Source organism: Acinonyx jubatus, chromosome E3 (assembly GCF_027475565.1).
Source record: "Acinonyx jubatus isolate Ajub_Pintada_27869175 chromosome E3, VMU_Ajub_asm_v1.0, whole genome shotgun sequence".
NCBI classification, from domain to species: Eukaryota; Metazoa; Chordata; class Mammalia; order Carnivora; family Felidae; genus Acinonyx; species Acinonyx jubatus.
In genome coordinates this window covers 34741494-34758249 of record NC_069398.1, presented here as the reverse complement: position 1 = coordinate 34758249, position 16756 = coordinate 34741494, and the positions used below count along the sequence as shown (strand labels likewise).

Sequence of the window (16756 nt, the reverse complement as noted above, 5' to 3'; positions counted from 1 at the left end):
TGACGGCCCGAAGCCAGCCGGCCGCGGCTGCCGCAGCCTGTCAGGTAGAGGCGTCCACGCCACCGACACCAGCCCTGTGACCCAGGCGGCCAGCGCCTCTCCCAGCCCCAGAGCACGCCCAGCCCTGTGAGGCGCTCCGTGGCGAAACCTGGGACCCCGTGCAGGGCTCGGTCCCTCCCGTGTGGCAGCCCCGGGGCTCATGCTAGGGCAGGGCTCTCGGCGTGGCCAGGGACCAGAGCTGCCCCGTCGCCCGGGAGCTCGCCACAGGTACAGCGCTTCAGCCCAGCCCCCCCACACCTCTGAGGAAGGCGCCCACAGCCATCCAAATGTGCATCGAGTTTGAGAACCACTGCCACAGGTTTAATCTGGAGCGAGACAACCAGAGGCCAGTCCCAAAGGTGCTGCATCCCCACAATGAGCCAGGAGAAGCACTGGGCTGGGACGCCAGCAAGGTGGCCGGACAGGGGTCTCCAGCTGTCACCCCAGAGAGGGTGGACTGAGATAACTCTCCATTGGTGAGGACGGAAAAGATGACCAAAACTAAGCTGGTGTCTTAAAAAAATAACCAAAACGGACATTTAGTGAAACTCAGTTAAAAATAAGTCTGACAGACTTAAACCAGAAACAAGGGAGGACGCATTACAAGAGACCACTCGAAGGTGGCAAGACTCGTTAAGAGAATACTAGATACAATTACCAACAAAGCAAACGATCGGAAAGAAACAAATGAACTGCTAGAAACGCACAAGCTCTGGAGGATAAACCACAAAGAAACAGAAGATACAAACAGAACAATAACAAGAAGGCTGAATCAGTAATAAAAAAAATCTCCCAACAAAGAAAGGCCCGAGACCAGTTCAAGAATTATTACCAATCCTTCTCAAACTCCTCCAAAACTATGGAAGGGAAAAGAACACTTCCAAACTCATCTTACGAGGCCAAGATTAGCCCGAGGCAAAGCCAGACAAGGACGCTACAAGAAAACCACAGGCCGGTATCCTGATGAACACAGATGCAGAAATCCTCAACAAAGTACTAGAAAACCACACTCCAAAGCACGTTAAAAGGATGACATACCGTGACCAAGTGGGATTTATCCCTGGGATGCAAAGACGGCTCAACCTCCACGAATCAAGCGACGGCACGCACCATATTAACAGAACGTAGCATAAAAATCATACGATCGTTTTATCAGATGCAAAGAAAACACCTGACAAAAATCAACACGCTTTCGTGATAACAATTAATTAGGTACCACCCACCGTCTCCATGCTTACTCAACACAGTACTCGAAGTCCTGGCCACAGCAATCAGACAAGAAAAAGAAACAGACGTCCCAGTCAGCAAGGAACAAGTGAAACTGTCCCTGCAGGTGACATGACCGTACATGCAGGAAATGAGACGCCACCAGAAAACCGTGAGAGGTAACCAACAAATTCAGTAGAGTCACGGGATTCGTAACTCACGTCGCCAAAGTCAGATGCGTTTCTATAGGCTGACAGCAAACAATCTGAAAAAGGAAACAATTCTATTGCATCAGCATCAAAAAAGCAATAAAATATCCAGAAATAAATCTAAGGGAGGAGGTGAAAGACCTATACGCTGAAAACTGTAAAACGCTGACCAAAGAAACCGAACAAAACGCAAACAAAAAGTCATTCCACACTTACGGACTGGAAGACCTAATATTGTTATAAAACGTCCATATTACCTGGGGCACCTGGGTGGCTCAGCCGGTTAAGCAGTCAACCCCTGGTTTCGGCTCAGGTCGTGATCTCCCAGTTTGTGAATTCGAGGCCCACGTCAGGCTCTGCACTGACAGCACAGAGCCTGCCTGGGATGCTCTCTCTCCCTCTCTCTCTGCCCCTCCCTCGCTCATGCTCTCTCTCCCTCTCTCTCGCTCAAAATAAATTAATACATACATTTTTTAAAATGTCCATTACCCAAAGGAAACTCCGGATTCAATGCAATCCCTACGGCATTTGTCACAAAAACAGAAAAAGTAATCCTAAAATATGTACCGAACCGCAGAAGACCCTGAATAGCTAAAGAAATCTTAAATAAGGACAGCGAGGCTGGAGGCATCACACTTCCTGATTTCAAGCTGCCACGAAGCCGCAGTAATCAAGACGGTGTAACGCCCGCACAAGAACAGACATGCAGACCGACAGGGCAGAACAGGGAGCCCAGAAGTAAAGCTGTCAAGGATTCACAACGGGGCAAGGACAGGCTCTTCAAGGAACAGCCTTGAGGAAACTGGATGTCCACACGCAAAGGAACAGTAGTGGACCCCTAGTCTTACACCACACGCACAAAATCAACTCAAAACACGGACCTGGAACCATAAAAGTCCTAGAAGAAAACAGGAAAGGCTCATTCATCTTTTTGATGGTTTTTTTTTTTTTTTTGATTTGACATCAAAAGCACAGACAACAAAGGCAAAACTAAAGCGGTGGCTCTGAATCCAACTAAAAATCTTCTGCCCGCACAGGAAACCACTGACAAAACGGAAGGTGGTGGGAGACAGTATTTGCGAACCGTACATGGATAAGGGGTTAACAACCGCGTATGTGAGGAACTCGTGCGACCCGATTATCAAATCACCAAACACCCAAACAAACAGTGGGCAAAGGATGCACAGTTTTCCCCGAGAACACGGACGCCCAGCCAATCCGCGACAGGGCGCCGCAAACACGGCCGGCCGGCAGGTCCACGACAAGGCGCTCAGCACACGCGGCATCAGGCACACACACGTCGGGAAGGGTCAGGTGCCCCTCACGCTGGCGAGGGCGGGTGTGCTAAACAAGACGAGAGACGGCGAGCGTCGGTGAGGGACACGTCGTGCGCCACTGGGGGGACCACAAACGGGCGCAGCCATCAGGGGAAACCGTGGGAGGCTCCTCAAAAACTTAAAACTACAAGTATGACCCGTACAATCCGGTGTTCCCGTTCTGGGTACGTGTCAAAAGAAAACAAAAGCTCCCTCTCAAAGAAGGCCCGGACGCCCAGGTTCACCGCGGCCCGACTCACGGCGGCCCAGACACGCAAACAGCCGAGGCGAGGCGCCCGCCAGTGGACGGCGGACAAACACACTACCCATACACGATGGAGCGTTATTTAGCTTCAAAAAAGGATGAGACGCCGTCATCTGTGACAAGACGAAGGAACCCGGAGGACACTGCGTGAAGCGAAAAGTAAGGAAGACACATGAAAACGCTGCCAACCCTCACGGACACGCAGACCCTGAGGACGCCCAGCTCGCAGAAAGGGAGAGCGGCAACGCGGTCGGCTGGGGCCAGGTGGGAGAAACGGGGTGCGGGTGACAGCGTACTCGCTTCCAGGCGTGAGGGCAATGAGACGTGGGGGCCTCACACGCAGCAAGGGGACAGGAGCACGCTAATGATTCGGCGTCACGAGCTTGGATCCGCCAAGACAGCAGATTACACTCTGCTCCCGCTACAAAAATGACCGGCGGGGGAGGCCGGGCAACGCAGGGGCGACGACGAGCCACAGCGGTGGGGTCAGTGCGGCACCACCCGGCACCCCTTGGGTGTCTGTCGTTTCGTAGGAGCCAATCACACATCAGCGGAGCTGGCGGCAGCCGGCTCCGCAAGCCTAGCGCCCGCCCTTCTCAGAGCGCAGGAGGGGGCAGCGGCCCGACCCGCGGGGCGGCCGGTAGCGACACGCGCAGGCCGGGGCTCCGTGAGGCGTCCTGCACGGGCCTCCCGCCTCTGTCCCGAGCACAGGAGCCAGTGCCTCCCCACGACGTCTGCCTCCCCTGGGTCTCCCACCTGCACGCCGGGTAGCATTCCCCGCGGAGGGTTCCCCGGGCCCGGCTCTTCTCACTCACCCCTGCTTGTTTCCCCTTGTCTGTAATACAGTTTAACGCTGCCTCGAGATTTTCCACTGTGTCGTGGGCGCTTTTTTCCAGGACAGTCACCCTGAGGTCTTTGGGCAAGGAGAACGAGCAGACGCGTTTGTAAGTAACGCGGATCTGTGAGCTCCCCGGGGTTCCTCCGGAGGCCAAACCACCCCTCCCGCAGCCAGGGCAGGAGGGCGCAAGCACTGCGGTCGGACCCTCGCAGAGGCAGCGCGGGGTGGGCGGCCGGTAGCATCGGGGCGGCCATCCTCCCCGTGCTGGAAGAGGGAAGCGCTTTCGGACCCACCGCCATGTGAAGTCGGGATTTTTCCGCACACCTTCCTGAAGCCAACAGCACCATTATCTGTTTTAATTAAATAAATTGGAGAAACAAATCGGGCTGATATGTTGGATCAGAGCAGCACGAGCTGCATATTTATAGCTCGGTCGACGGAGGAAGGTTCGTGATGCGTGCTATCAACCTCTGCAGCCGGTTTATTAAATGGAATACATAAACTCCACGCAAAGTGGCACCAACTTCACTAGAGACGGGCCGCTGGGATTCTCCCAGTCTCAGCATTCCCCGGTCCGCCTCACTGGGCCATGTCTGCTGGACTCAGACGTGCTCCACGTTAGAACCACCCGATTAAGCTCCGCGAGACAACTGCAGCGCCTGGAAAGAAGCAGGGGACCTCGTCAGACTCACCCCGCCCCCATCCTCCCCATCAGCGAACAGGTGGGCCCACTGGCGCGGCCCGTGTGAGGGCATACCGCGTGCTGTGCTGGACAGGCCGCCTGGGGCCCAGTGCCACCCAACCGGGCCCGGGAGCCCCACGCTGTTGGGGTGGCTTCACATCAAGCAGCAGCATCCCGGGGGTCCCAGGAAGAGCCGGGGCTACACCAGGCATCCGACAACTACAGCTGGCCTCCCAATTCCAGGCCCCCCCACCTGTTTTGCCAGTAAAGTTTCACTGGGACACAGCAGCCCCCACCATCCACAGACGGTCGGAAGCTGCCTTCCAGCTGCCACAACCACAGAGCCGACCGTGTGGCCACACAGCCCACGGAACTTACCACCTGGCCCTTTACGGACAAGGCTGACCCGCCGACCCGACTGAGGAGCCACGGGGGCCCGGGGTGAGGGCTGGAGCGCAGATGGCAGCCGTGGCAGAGAGCGGGGGGTGAGAGAGAGAAGACATTAAGGACAGCGTGAGGACCGAACACAAAGACAACAAGGAAGGAAAGAGAGGCCGCGCGGAAACGAAAAGGAAAAGCAGCAGGTGGCGGTGGGGAGAGGCAAAGAGAGAGGTGCACACCCCACCCCCGCCAGGCGCGCCGAGCGGCGGCACGGCAACGATGTTCTCTCCCTCTGTCCCCCTGGACCTTGCCTTCCAGACCAGCAATCCATCAGGCGGGCGGGGAGCTGCGGAGAGTTAATCCGCCGCCGTAATCAGACCCCGCGGGCTGTGGGGGTGTTCTCCCTGCACGCCCCTCGCGGCTCCCCGCGGCTCCTTCAGGCGGTTGAACAAAACGGGAGTGACTCCGGGGGCTCACCAGCGAGCGCTCGGCACAAGGCTGCTCGTCCTGGGCCTCCGTGTGCCCCCAGCGCTTTGCCTGCATCGGCACCGTGACGGATGGCTTGTCTGGGAGGCACTAAGGAACCTTAACAACCAGGTTCTATGAAGTTACATAACTTTTCACTGTGTGCCAATACACGATGCTCAACTAATAAACTTCTGTCAGGCCCCCTGGAGCAGCTTTTGAAGCTCTCCGAGATCCTGATACATAAAACGTTCCTGTTTAATAAATAAGAATGGGAAAACAGCCCCTGAACCCTGGAAGGCAGCACTCTGTGGCCTACAGGATCCGGGATCAGCATGTGGCCTCTGTGACCCGGGCGGGCAGGGGAGGGGGAGCGGAGGCAAGGCTGGGGCACCTGTGACCGTTCCCTACCTTGGGGCCGCTGGACTGGACCAGCAGGCCACCCCGGCCCTAGCCCGACACTGGGCCCCAGGCCTCTCCCGGGGCTGCCTGCCCGCTGGGGGTCAGGAAGCAGGTAGGCAGAGCTGAGGTCGCAGCTCAGGCCTGCAGGCAGGGAGGGGTCGGGGCTCCTGTCTGGAGCGCAGCCCCACGGCTGAGGGACGGGAGAAAGGGCTTCGGGGACCCTGCGTGCCCGTGACGAGCTGCCCTGCGGGGGACAGTCTGGACCCGGAGGTCCGTCCCCCAAACCGGTCAGGCTGGAGATGGAAGGAGGGTCTGGCCAGGCCCCTCAGGCCGCCACAGAGCAGATGCTCCCTATGAAGACCGTGAACCTACCGGCACCCTCACGTGCCCGCCCTCCATCGACGGGACGCCTGGGTCTGCAGGGCTCGGCTCCACGGGAGCGTGTCGGGGCCAAACGCAGGTCAGGCCAGCATCTGGGTTTCGGTGCCTCACCTTAAAGTAAGGCTCTGTTCCTGCCTTCGGGCACGTCCATGAGGCTCCCAGACCCGGGAGCGGACAGAAAACTAAACAGAGCAGACCCCGACTCACAGTCCACCACCACCACCCACAGGGCCCGGTACGGGAGCACCGTGCCCTTCTCTCCCGACCCCACCAGCTCCCGAGGGACCTGTTTGCTAGCTTGCAGGGGGACCGCGTCCGCAGCCTGAGCCGGGACCCTCGCCGTGCCTGACCCGAGCACGGGGAAATGCCCCCGGGCGCTCTCCCTCCTCCCCCTGCTCTGCAGAGAGAGTCACCACCCACGGGGCCAGGGGACAGGACAGGACAACACCTGTCAGGAGATGGACGTCGGTCACAGAAGGTGACAGCAGGAGAGGCAGAGCTGGCCCTGGGTCCCCGGTCTGGCTCCAGCTGCCACACGGTGCCCACCCCCTGTTCCTGCTGGTGTCGCCGATGGCAGGCATGACGTCCACGTCATCCGGGAGCTCGCCCCAAGACTTTCCTGAACCCAAGACTCCCCTCCCCCCCAAAGCCCCTCCTTGTGTTGCTATGGGCTTACCTCCTAAAGCTAGGCCCCCTTCTCCCTAACCCAGACCTCCTCCTGGGTGACAAGCGGGTCAGGGGTGCCTCTCACGGGGGAACCGGGGCAGTCTTGGTGCCACGGGAGAGCCTGCGTGAGAACGGTCGCTAGTTGCAAGGTGGCCACTGAGTGAGCCCGGTCTCCGTGCCACCGACGGGCCGCACGGAAGGAGCAGGGGAACGCAGAATCTGGCGCATCTCCGCCTCTTCCCTTCTACGCGAGACCCCCGCTAAAGAGCCACCGCCCTCCTCCAAGCGCACAAAGTGCCACTGGCTGCGTGTGCGCCTCTCTGCGCACGTGCGTGGCAGGGACCCCTGCGGTCCCGGCAAGCGGCCAGGCTGCCCCTGCTCCGGCCGCCAGAGCACCGCGTCCCACCCCACACCCTGATCAGACGGCGTGGGCCTCTCTGCGGGGGTGACACACGTCACCGCAAGTGGGCGAGACGGGGCTCCCCCACCGGCTCCCTCACACCGCGTGATGGGTCCTGGTCCCACGGCCAACTCGAGAGCAGGGGTCCCTCAGTGCCAGCAGCAGCTGGCACGGGACTGAACTCGTCGGACACCGGGTCCCCCGGCAGAAGGGGGGCACGTGGCGGGCACGTGGCGGGCATCGCCACCCCACCCCTGCCCCAGACCCCCGTCCTCACCCCTACCCCGCACCCTCCCATGACATGTGCCAGGCAGCCACCTCGGCCTCCCGGGGAGGAGGGGGAGGACACCCTCCTCTTCTCCTGGCACAGGTTCTGAGAGAGGCCAGAGGGAGGCCAGGGAAGTCTTGGCGATGAGAGAAGGAGCCAGGGCTGGGGAGCCCCCACACCCCCCCGCCCCACCGCAGGCCTGAACGGAGCAGGACCTGGGGTTTCGTCTGCTGCCACCTGCTGGGGGCCAGGAGGCACACAGCTCTCCACAGGGGACCCGGGCCTCTGAGAAGGGCTGGACAGGGTCCAGGCCCGACCCCCAGGGTGCACTGACCCAACCACTGCCTGCGCTCCCCAAAGGGGGCCGGCTGCCAATCGCGGGCACCTGAAGGCAGCGAGCTTCTCTCCACCTGCTTGTTGATGTTCCAGAACGGCCAGGGCAGGGAGCGGGGAGCCTGGCCGTGGAATGCCTGGCGGCCAGCCCCCCTGTGCCTGCTCCTCCCTGCAGGCAGCCGCTCGGGCCCTGGTGAGCCCTCATGGAGGCTACCAGAGCCGGTGAGACAGACTGCGTGCAGGCCCGGAAAAGGGAGACGGGTTAACCGTGCCAGCCCGTAGGTTCTCAAGTCACCCCCATCACCCCATCACCCCAAACACGGCCCTGGAGGTGCCAGAACCGCGGGCCTCGTACTTAGTGAGGAGGGTGCACACGGCACACGGACAAGAGGGAGCTCTCACGTAAAACACGCCAGGGAGGACCGAAGGGGTCAGAGAGCCTTCCCCACAAATTTCTCCTCGGTAAGGTTTCACATGGCACCAGGTGTGCCGTAAGGAGATGACTATTAACACGCTGATACTTACGGCGACTCGCTGGGTGCGGCAGGAACAGCCATTCAAACCACCACTGAAGGTCTGCACGCGACAGCACTGCCATGGCCCCTTGGCGGCCCCCCTCCCCCGGCCGCCAGTCGGGGCGCGGAGCCTGCACGCGCCGGGCCCGCCCGCACACTCACCTCCATCTCCGAGCTGTGCGCGTGCACCTTCTGGACCATATCCTCGGCCTCACGCATCCGACGGGTCAGCTGGGGCGAGTACTCGGCCGGGGTCAGCTCGCTGTCATAGGACCCCAGGATGGCACGCATGCCGTCTCGCTCCTGTCGGCACACAGAGCAGGCAGTCAGGCCGGGGACGGTGATGGGACACCGGAGGAACACGCACGACGTGACAGCAGATGCCACACGGAGGCAGCAGGAGGGTGGGCAGGCTGTCGGGCTGGAGGGTGGGGGGCTCATGTGGCTTCTCAAAGGGCTGAGGGGCGTTTGGATCCTCACAGAGCCCCGTGAGGCCAAGATGGGGCCTGAGCGGCTCTGAACCAGCAGCCCGAGCACAGGCCAAGGCCGGGCTGGACCCGGGTGCTCCCCACGACCGCCCGGCCTCGAGCTGAAGGGTCTATGGAGGCCTGTGGTGGCCAGAGACCCCTCCCCGGGCCTGCTGACTGCCCCAGCTGCGCAGAGGCCCTCTATCCCATCCCGCCAGCCCCGGGGGCCGCCAAACTCCAGACACGGTCCCAGGAACACAGCGGCGGCGGGACCAGGCCAGGCCGTGGGTTTGAATGCCCCACCGCCTGTGACTCCTGACCTGGCCTCTGGGCAAGGCTGCACGCAGCAGTCAGGAGAGAGGACAGATCCATCCAAGCAGCAGGCGACCGGGTGGAAGCAAGAAGCGGGATGCACGTTCCTTCCACCCAGACGCGAACCGCCCCTGACTCCCCACTCGTTAGCTCTGGCCTTAGCAAGCTCCCTGTCTCCCCACACAGCTCCCAGGATGCCTGGGGCCCCAATCTCAGGCCACAGATGTGTCACTGGGCAACAGCCAGGCCCGGCACCCTTTATCCGTTTCTTGCACAAAGGGAGAGCCCCCTGCAAAGATGCACCAGGTTTTGGGGAAGGATGTACCGATGCCACTGCCTCAGGACCAAGCTCCACAGAGAAGCCACCGCTCAGGGGTGTCCTGCCAGAAACGCTTAAGGCTGAGTGTGAACCAGAGTCAGGGGCCCTGGGAGGCATGGGCAGCTTCTCCTGCCCAGGACTGGAAGATTCCTTCCTCAGATGTTCGTGCGGGGAGACAACCTTCTGGAGGCCAGCCAGGGAAGGTCGCAGAGACCTGAGGTGTCCCTAGGTCCAGCAGCCGAGTGGCTCTGGAGGGTCTGCACAGAGGGCACCCATACCCAGAAAGGAGCCTCTGTCTCCCCTGTGGGCTGCCCACCATCCGTTCTCGTGCCCTGTGAACCTGGATTCTTCCTCGGCCCTAACACAGGCCTGAGCTGGGGCTGGCACCTGCTCTCCCGCCCCACATTCTGCAGGCTGCTGTCACCTGGAAAGCCCGCAGGGAGAAAATCCCATCACCCCGCAGACACCCAGGTGTACCGGCGCACGCGTCTCAGAGCTTCACATGGGCCAGTGTCCCGGGGGTCAGCTCCGCAGTCTGGGCTGGGGCCTGAGGGTCCATATCGCACTCAGGCGCCCAGAGATGCTGCTGCTGTGGGACACGGAGCTCCGGGGCTCTGCCTGGGGCAGCACAGCCCAGGAAGGAAGGGTGGGCTGTGCACGGGCCAGGTCTGGCCCGACTCTGCTCCAGCCGGGGCCCTGAGGCCAGAGCACTCATCCCCGGCATCAGTTCCCAGATTAGTGGGTTAATCCCCGCTCACACAAGGCAGACCCGAGGGCCGACGCCATCACGGATGCAGCATCCACGCACCGCCCCGTGAACGAGGCCCAGGGGCCTCATCCGTGTCGGCAAACACACCTCCACGGGTTCGTGGCGCACCCGCTCCGGTCCCGGCACTGCCTGGCTCTGCGCCGGCCCGGCTCTCGGCCGCTGTCCCATCAGGGTAGGGCGACCAGGCGCACCACAGGGACAATCCGCACAGGCACCTTCACGGCCCCGAAACACCCCCCCACTCAACGTCCTCTGGGTTGGAGAGGCCCCTTCTTCTCGGGTGGGACCGGAGGAAGGCACAGGGCTCGCGAGCCTCAGACTCGGTCTTCGCCCTGCCGCGACTGCACAATTAGCTGATGACAAGAAATTCACTGAGAAATTAAAGTTACAAATCCAACTGGAACTGGTCGCACGTCCGTGGGAGATTTGTTTCCACAGGAAGGTTTATCGAGTGTCACAATTTTATTGAAATCCTTTATCTTCGTATTGACTTTTATGGCTCGAGCTGGTTACCGGAGTCGTCCCTACCAGAGTGCGGGTGCCCCGGGGGGCCCGGGTGGGGGGACTTGCCTTCCTGAGCAAGCTGCGATCGTCTCCCTGATTGACCAATAAATCCCCACAACCCGCCTTCCAGCACGGCACTCTTCATCGGGTCTGCGGGCGCCTCGGCCGGCGAGGAGGAAAACGTTTGGGAGCAAGTTCGTCGTTCGTTCCCGTTAAAGACGTCGCTTTGTCATTACTAGGAAAAGCAAAAGACCAAGTGTGCTGGTTTTATTTGAAAATGACTTTTTAATGACCAATTCCGCTTGTGGTAAAGTTTGCTTTGTTTCCACTTGAGCAAATGCCGATGATTAATCTCTGAACAAACAGGCATCCGGTCCGTGAGGAGGCCTCAGAGACTCGCCCGAAGAAGTAAAAGGGGACACTTGCCGCCGGGCGCAGAGCAGTCCCGTGTGACTTTGAGCATGCCTGCTGGTCACAGAGTCATTGGCAGCTCCACGCGTGTTTGAGGGCAGGGTCGGTCACCCACGCGCAGATGAACCCCAGGCCCCACCCCGCCCTCGCCACCCCAGCCGTCTGGGAAGGACCACGCTGGCCCGGCAGCCTCGCGTGTGGGTAACAGTCACCAGCCCTCCTGCCCCCGGGCCTCCAGGACACGGAGCCTCCCTCCCCGCCAAGGGCTGACAGGCCAGTGCCCGACTCCAGGACAGACGCAGGACTGACGGCTCAAGACCCTGCCCAGCCGTCCTGTCTTCCGGCCCACCTCCCCAACCAGCGCTGAGCCCCGCAGGCAGGTTGGTACCAATGACAGGAGGAATCTTCTGGAAGCTCTGGAATGCTCCCAGTAAGGGGCCGGAACCGGAGGAGGGCAGAGACCAGGGGCTCTGGACAAACTAAATGCTTCCTTCCTCAGCAGAAATGAGGGGACAGGGCTGGTAGGCGGTGCTGTGCGACGGTGCACAGCCAGCCCCAACGCTGGGAATGAGTGGCCATCGAGGCAGGCCTCAGCCTTCTGGACAGGAAGCTGAGGCACAGGGGCTGCGCACGCACCAAGGGTCTGGGGTCTCCCGCAGTAAGGATGCCGACCTCAGGGGCGTGGGGGTGGAGACCGAGGATCCGCGACAACCAGCTGACATGCTCTGGAAAGCCAAGAGCATTTGAAAAACATGCCCTACCTTGTCGGGCTTGTATCTACTGATGCGGAAGCCAGAGCCCCTCTGCGGGCAGCTCAGAACAGAGAAACCAACGCTGGCGGGCCCCGGACGCGGGCCTTCCCCCCGACCGCGGCGGTATGCATCTCAGCTGCGGCCGCTCCCCACCGCCCAAAGTACCCTCCACCAGGAGCGGTAACTTCTTCTCCATGGGGCTGGGCAGACAGGTCTGCCTGGGAAGACGACGTCCACTGTCCTCCCTGCCCTTGGGGCCCACACTGGCCGGGCTGTGCTAGCCAATCCTGCCTCTGCCCCAAGGACAGCTCTGTTCACGGGACAGGCCTGCCAGCAGCAGGCCCCACTGCCACCTCTCACCCCTGGCTGGTCCCGGGGACCCAGACCCCCGCCTCCGCAGTCCCATGGGCCATGGTCACCAACGCGATGCCCAGGGACACTAGCGCTCCAGCCCCCAACGCTGGGCCGGGATGCAGGCTTTTGTAATTTCCCCGAGAGGGTGCAGGAAGGAGGGAGGACACGGGGAAAGGTGCAAAGTCCGAAAAACCAGTGAGGGACATCCAGCAGGCACAGCCCCTGGGGCCTCTCTTCTGGGGTCAGGGTTCTCTCTTCCGGCGTCTCCTCCCTTCCAGCCCAAAGCCTTCCTGTTCTGAGGCCAGGGAGGCGCGTCTGACCCTAAGCCCCCACATCACAGACCGAGCCCCCGACATGAAACCCCGACCGGTGCAAACCCTGGGTGACAGATCCCCTGGGGTGCCCCTCTTGGGGCTCCTCCCACGTGTGCTGAGACAGCAAACCCCAGCAATTCTCAGGCGGCGGCAGCCGCAGGCACCGCGGAGTCTGGTTCAGGGCTCAGAGCCTGCCTCCTCAGGCAATGCCAGGCCACGACAGGGACAGAGGCCAGAGGGGAGGTGCTGCTTCTGCGCACGATCGCCCTGACTGGTGTCGGATGAGCTGTGTCCTCCTGGGTTCCCAAAGACCAGAGCCGCCCTACTCCACAGGCTCCTGGGCACAGACACCCCGGCACGTGGCCCTAACAAACACGGCCCCTCGCACGTGCCCCCCCTCACATAAACTGACCCCTGAGTCTCCTGGGCTCCTCCTGAGTCCAGGGGGCGCGGCCGGCCCTGGAGCCCGGAGCAGGAGTCTCCCGGGGAGGGACTGGAATCAGTCCCTTCCTGCAGGTGCCCGAACCGGGTGGGAGACGAGAGCAGAGAACCAGGACCAAAAAAGTCGGTATCCACAGGGGGCAAACCTTACAAAGAAACAGATGGTGGTACCTACCCACATAGGCACACACAGCGCTGACTGTCGGCGGATTAACTGTGCGCAGCACCCGAGACCACAGTGCGAGCAGGCTCGTGGCAGGAGCACACGCAGAGATCCCGGCTGGGAAAGCAGGGCCACGCTCTGCCCATCAAACAAGTTCCAAAGAGAAAGTTCTAAGGACCGTAAGGTAACAGTAAAAAATACAAATAAATCGCACAAGAAAAATGAAAATAGACCAGCAAGCACTGGAATTAGGAGAATTAGACCCACAGTACTCAGGTAATAAAATAATCGGAAGCAGAAATGGAAAACATGCACGGTACACTCAAAATAATAAAGAAAGGGACTTAAATTATTAGCGAGAAACAGGACATCAAAGAAACAAGCAAATTCAAAAACAAAACCAAAATGCAAATTAAATAAAGCTCAACAAGGTAAAATAACAATTCAAAGACGTAAACTAGTAGAACAGCGATTCAGATGTGGCTGAAATCTGAGGAACAAAGCAGAAAGCAGACAAAGGACAAACCAGAAAGAGGAGGCAGCGGCTGGGTGACGGGAGCACTGGGAGGCTGAGGGTTTCTATCAAAATCAGGGAGAAACGGCACCTCGGACGGAGGGCAACAGTCAAGGTCACAACGGCTGAGAAACTTCCAGAACGGATCAGAAGCGCCCACCCTCAGCTGCAGAGGATTGCAGACCTTGCAGAGTGCGCGAGGGGCGGGGGCGGGTGGGGTGCGCCCTGGGAGGGCAGACACCCACATGCGTGGATGCGGCCCCCGCAGCAGGCTGACCACGGGAAGGCCGCCAGACGTGCCCGTCCGCGGGGAGACACAGTCTGGGGCGGTAGGGAGCTGCTCACCAGCAACGACTTCACTGGAGGAGAGCACACGAGACGTATTGCCGAAGGCAAGTGGTCACGGAAGCCAGACCGAGAAAGAAGAAAGGAACACGAGCGACGCACTAGTGCCACGTGCTACCACAGCCATAACTGTGAGATCGCAGGGCGCCTGACTCACGGGTGGGGGAGGAGAAGGCAGAATGAACCCGCTCGTCACCCACTCACAAGAAATGAGCGGCGACCAACACTAGATGCTTAAATACCTACGAGACGCTAAGGCTGCAGAGGAGGTGCGGGGCACAACACTTTTCTTAAGGAGATACGGGAGCAAACCATGCGCGTGTGCGCACACCCACACCCACGCGGCCTGTGCAAGCCGAACCAGACCCCTGGCTGCCTCCAGGCAGGTGTGCGGGGGGGGCAGACGGGGCAGGGACAGGTGAACTTCTTACTGCCTACTCGTTCAGGATTTCATGACTTCTCAACTTCTCTACTGAAAAAATACCAATTAAAAATAGAAATTCAGGGGGGAAAAGAATATAACATATAATAAAAAGCATTTAAGGGAGGCCTGGAGCCTTAAATTGCTCCCAAAGGGATAAAGATATCATTACCCACTCTATTAAATATGCCCAGGAACCTCTAAAAGAGAAGAAACCGAGAAAGATATAAAAGGGAGGGAAAAAGATGCAAGAAAAAGAACACAGCAGGAAACTTATAAATTCACTGTCTACATTAGAAAAGCTGAAAGCTGAAAATTAATGAGCCAGCAACCAAGTCAAAAATAAAAAAAAGAATAAAACAACACAGGCAAAGAGTGTGAGGATGGAAACAACGGATGGGGCAAAAATGGGTAAGAGAAAACGAAGACAGACACGTGTCAACAGAAACTTCCCCAACTGAGACGCAGAGAGAGAAATGATGAGGAAAGCTGCGCCCCAGAAGAACGAGGGCCAGTTACGAAAGGGGTAGGCTCTGCACCATGACGCTAGGAGCAGAGGAAACACCCCTCTGAACGGGAGACTTTCCAGAACGCCACCCGACCCCAGATCCAGGGAGCTCAGAGGACCATAAGCAAGATAAACACCAAAAAACCTACACCCGGCAAATCATATTCAAACCCTGAAAACCGAAGACAGAGAAATCCCGCCAGAGCCAGGCAGCACGTGAGAGACCGGGGCCGGGGCCGGGGCAGGGAGGGACGTCTACTTGAGCAGAGAAAAACCTCCCTCGCCCAGAACTCTGCATCCAGTGAAATCACCCTTCAGAAGCGGAGGGGAAATAAAGGCATCCTCTGACAAAAACAGCACACGGGATCCGTCGGGGTACACCTGCCCCACAAGAAGTATTAAAAGGTGCGTAGCAGTCCGAAGTCGGATGGGTGTAAAGAAAGGCAGAGCTTCAGAGAAGGAGCAGGTGAGGGGCAAGTAGTCTCTCTCACCTTCCGGGTCTTACCTGCTCTAACAGACAATGCTCACAGGAGCAGGGGTAGCAAGGCCTCAGGAGACCAGCGCTGTCATAGGGACAGGGGGAGGGGACTTGGGACACCTGGTGCAAGGCACCGCGCTACCTGTGCGGGGGGACAGTACCGTCTAAGGACGGACTCAGACTTCCGCCAAGCTGCCAGTTCTGGGGTGAGCATGACAACACAGGCCTTAAGACCTGTAACTCATGAGTTACCAGAGAAAACGAGAGAAACACAGAGTCCCATGAAATGCTCGGCTAAAACCAAACAAGGCACATCGACACAGAAGAGTCAAAAAGGACCAAAGAACAAGTGTCCACGTGGAAAATGCGAACCACATCACAGCGGCCAAAGTGCCTCGGTATCACTGCGAGCGATCTAAACACGCCAACTGGAAGATACCGTCAACGTGGATTAGAACGGGTCCAATTATATGTCTATAAAAAACCTACTGCACATATACAAACACAGACAGAAAAGTTAAAGGGTGGAGAAAGATACGTCGTGCTAACCTCAGTCAAAAGACAGCAAAGCTGAAGGGGAAGCTTTACCAATCTTGGGCCAAGCAGACCTCAGGACACAGAAACACCTATGGAGATAAGAGGGGGACTACATAATGATAAAGGGGTCAATATTCCCCCAAAGATTTACCAATCCTAAACACGTATGCACCTTACAATAGAGGGTCAAAATACGTGAGGCAAAACTGATAAAACTTCAAGGAGAAACAGACATATCTCCCGGTGTAGCTGGAGACTTCCATGCCCTCCATCAGTAATTGACAGATCCAGGAGGCAGAAAATCAGTAAGGATGTAGTTGAACCAAATAGCACCATCAATCAACTGGATCTAATTGACAATGATAAAATACTTCATACGCCAACGGTAGGACACACATTCCTCTCCAGCTCGCGTGGAACATTCACCAAGACAGACCACACTCTGGGCCGTAAAACACAACTAAACACACTGAAAGGGGCAGAAATCATACCAAGTAAGCTTTCAGAGCACTCTAGAATTAAAATGGAAATCAGTAATAGAAAGATGGCTGGAAAATCCCAAAATATTTAGAGATTAAACAACGCTTATGTAAATAATACACGGGTCACAGAAATCCTAAGAGAAATATGACAGTATTTTTAACAAGATGAAATGAAAACCAACTTATCACAACATGTAGCAAAAGCAGGGCTTCGAGGGAATGGATAGCACTGAATGCTAGTTTAGGAAAGAAATCTAAAATCAATCATCAAAGCTTCTGTCTTAGAAAACGAAAGAAAG

The 16756-nt window shown here is 58.5% G+C and overlaps 1 protein-coding gene across 4 annotated transcripts in view; it reads right to left on the bottom strand.

Annotated features, from left to right (window-relative positions):
* MAD1L1 (mitotic arrest deficient 1 like 1) overlaps positions 1–16756 on the bottom strand; it is a 319021-nt gene that overhangs the window by 141095 nt on the left and 161170 nt on the right. For all 4 annotated transcript variants that reach the window (XM_027042376.2, XM_027042377.2, XM_027042378.2 and 1 more), the window contains one exon: positions 8529–8669. In XM_027042376.2, the coding sequence (XP_026898177.1) occupies positions 8529–8669 (141 nt within the window). The remainder of the gene's footprint in view (positions 1–8528; positions 8670–16756) is intronic.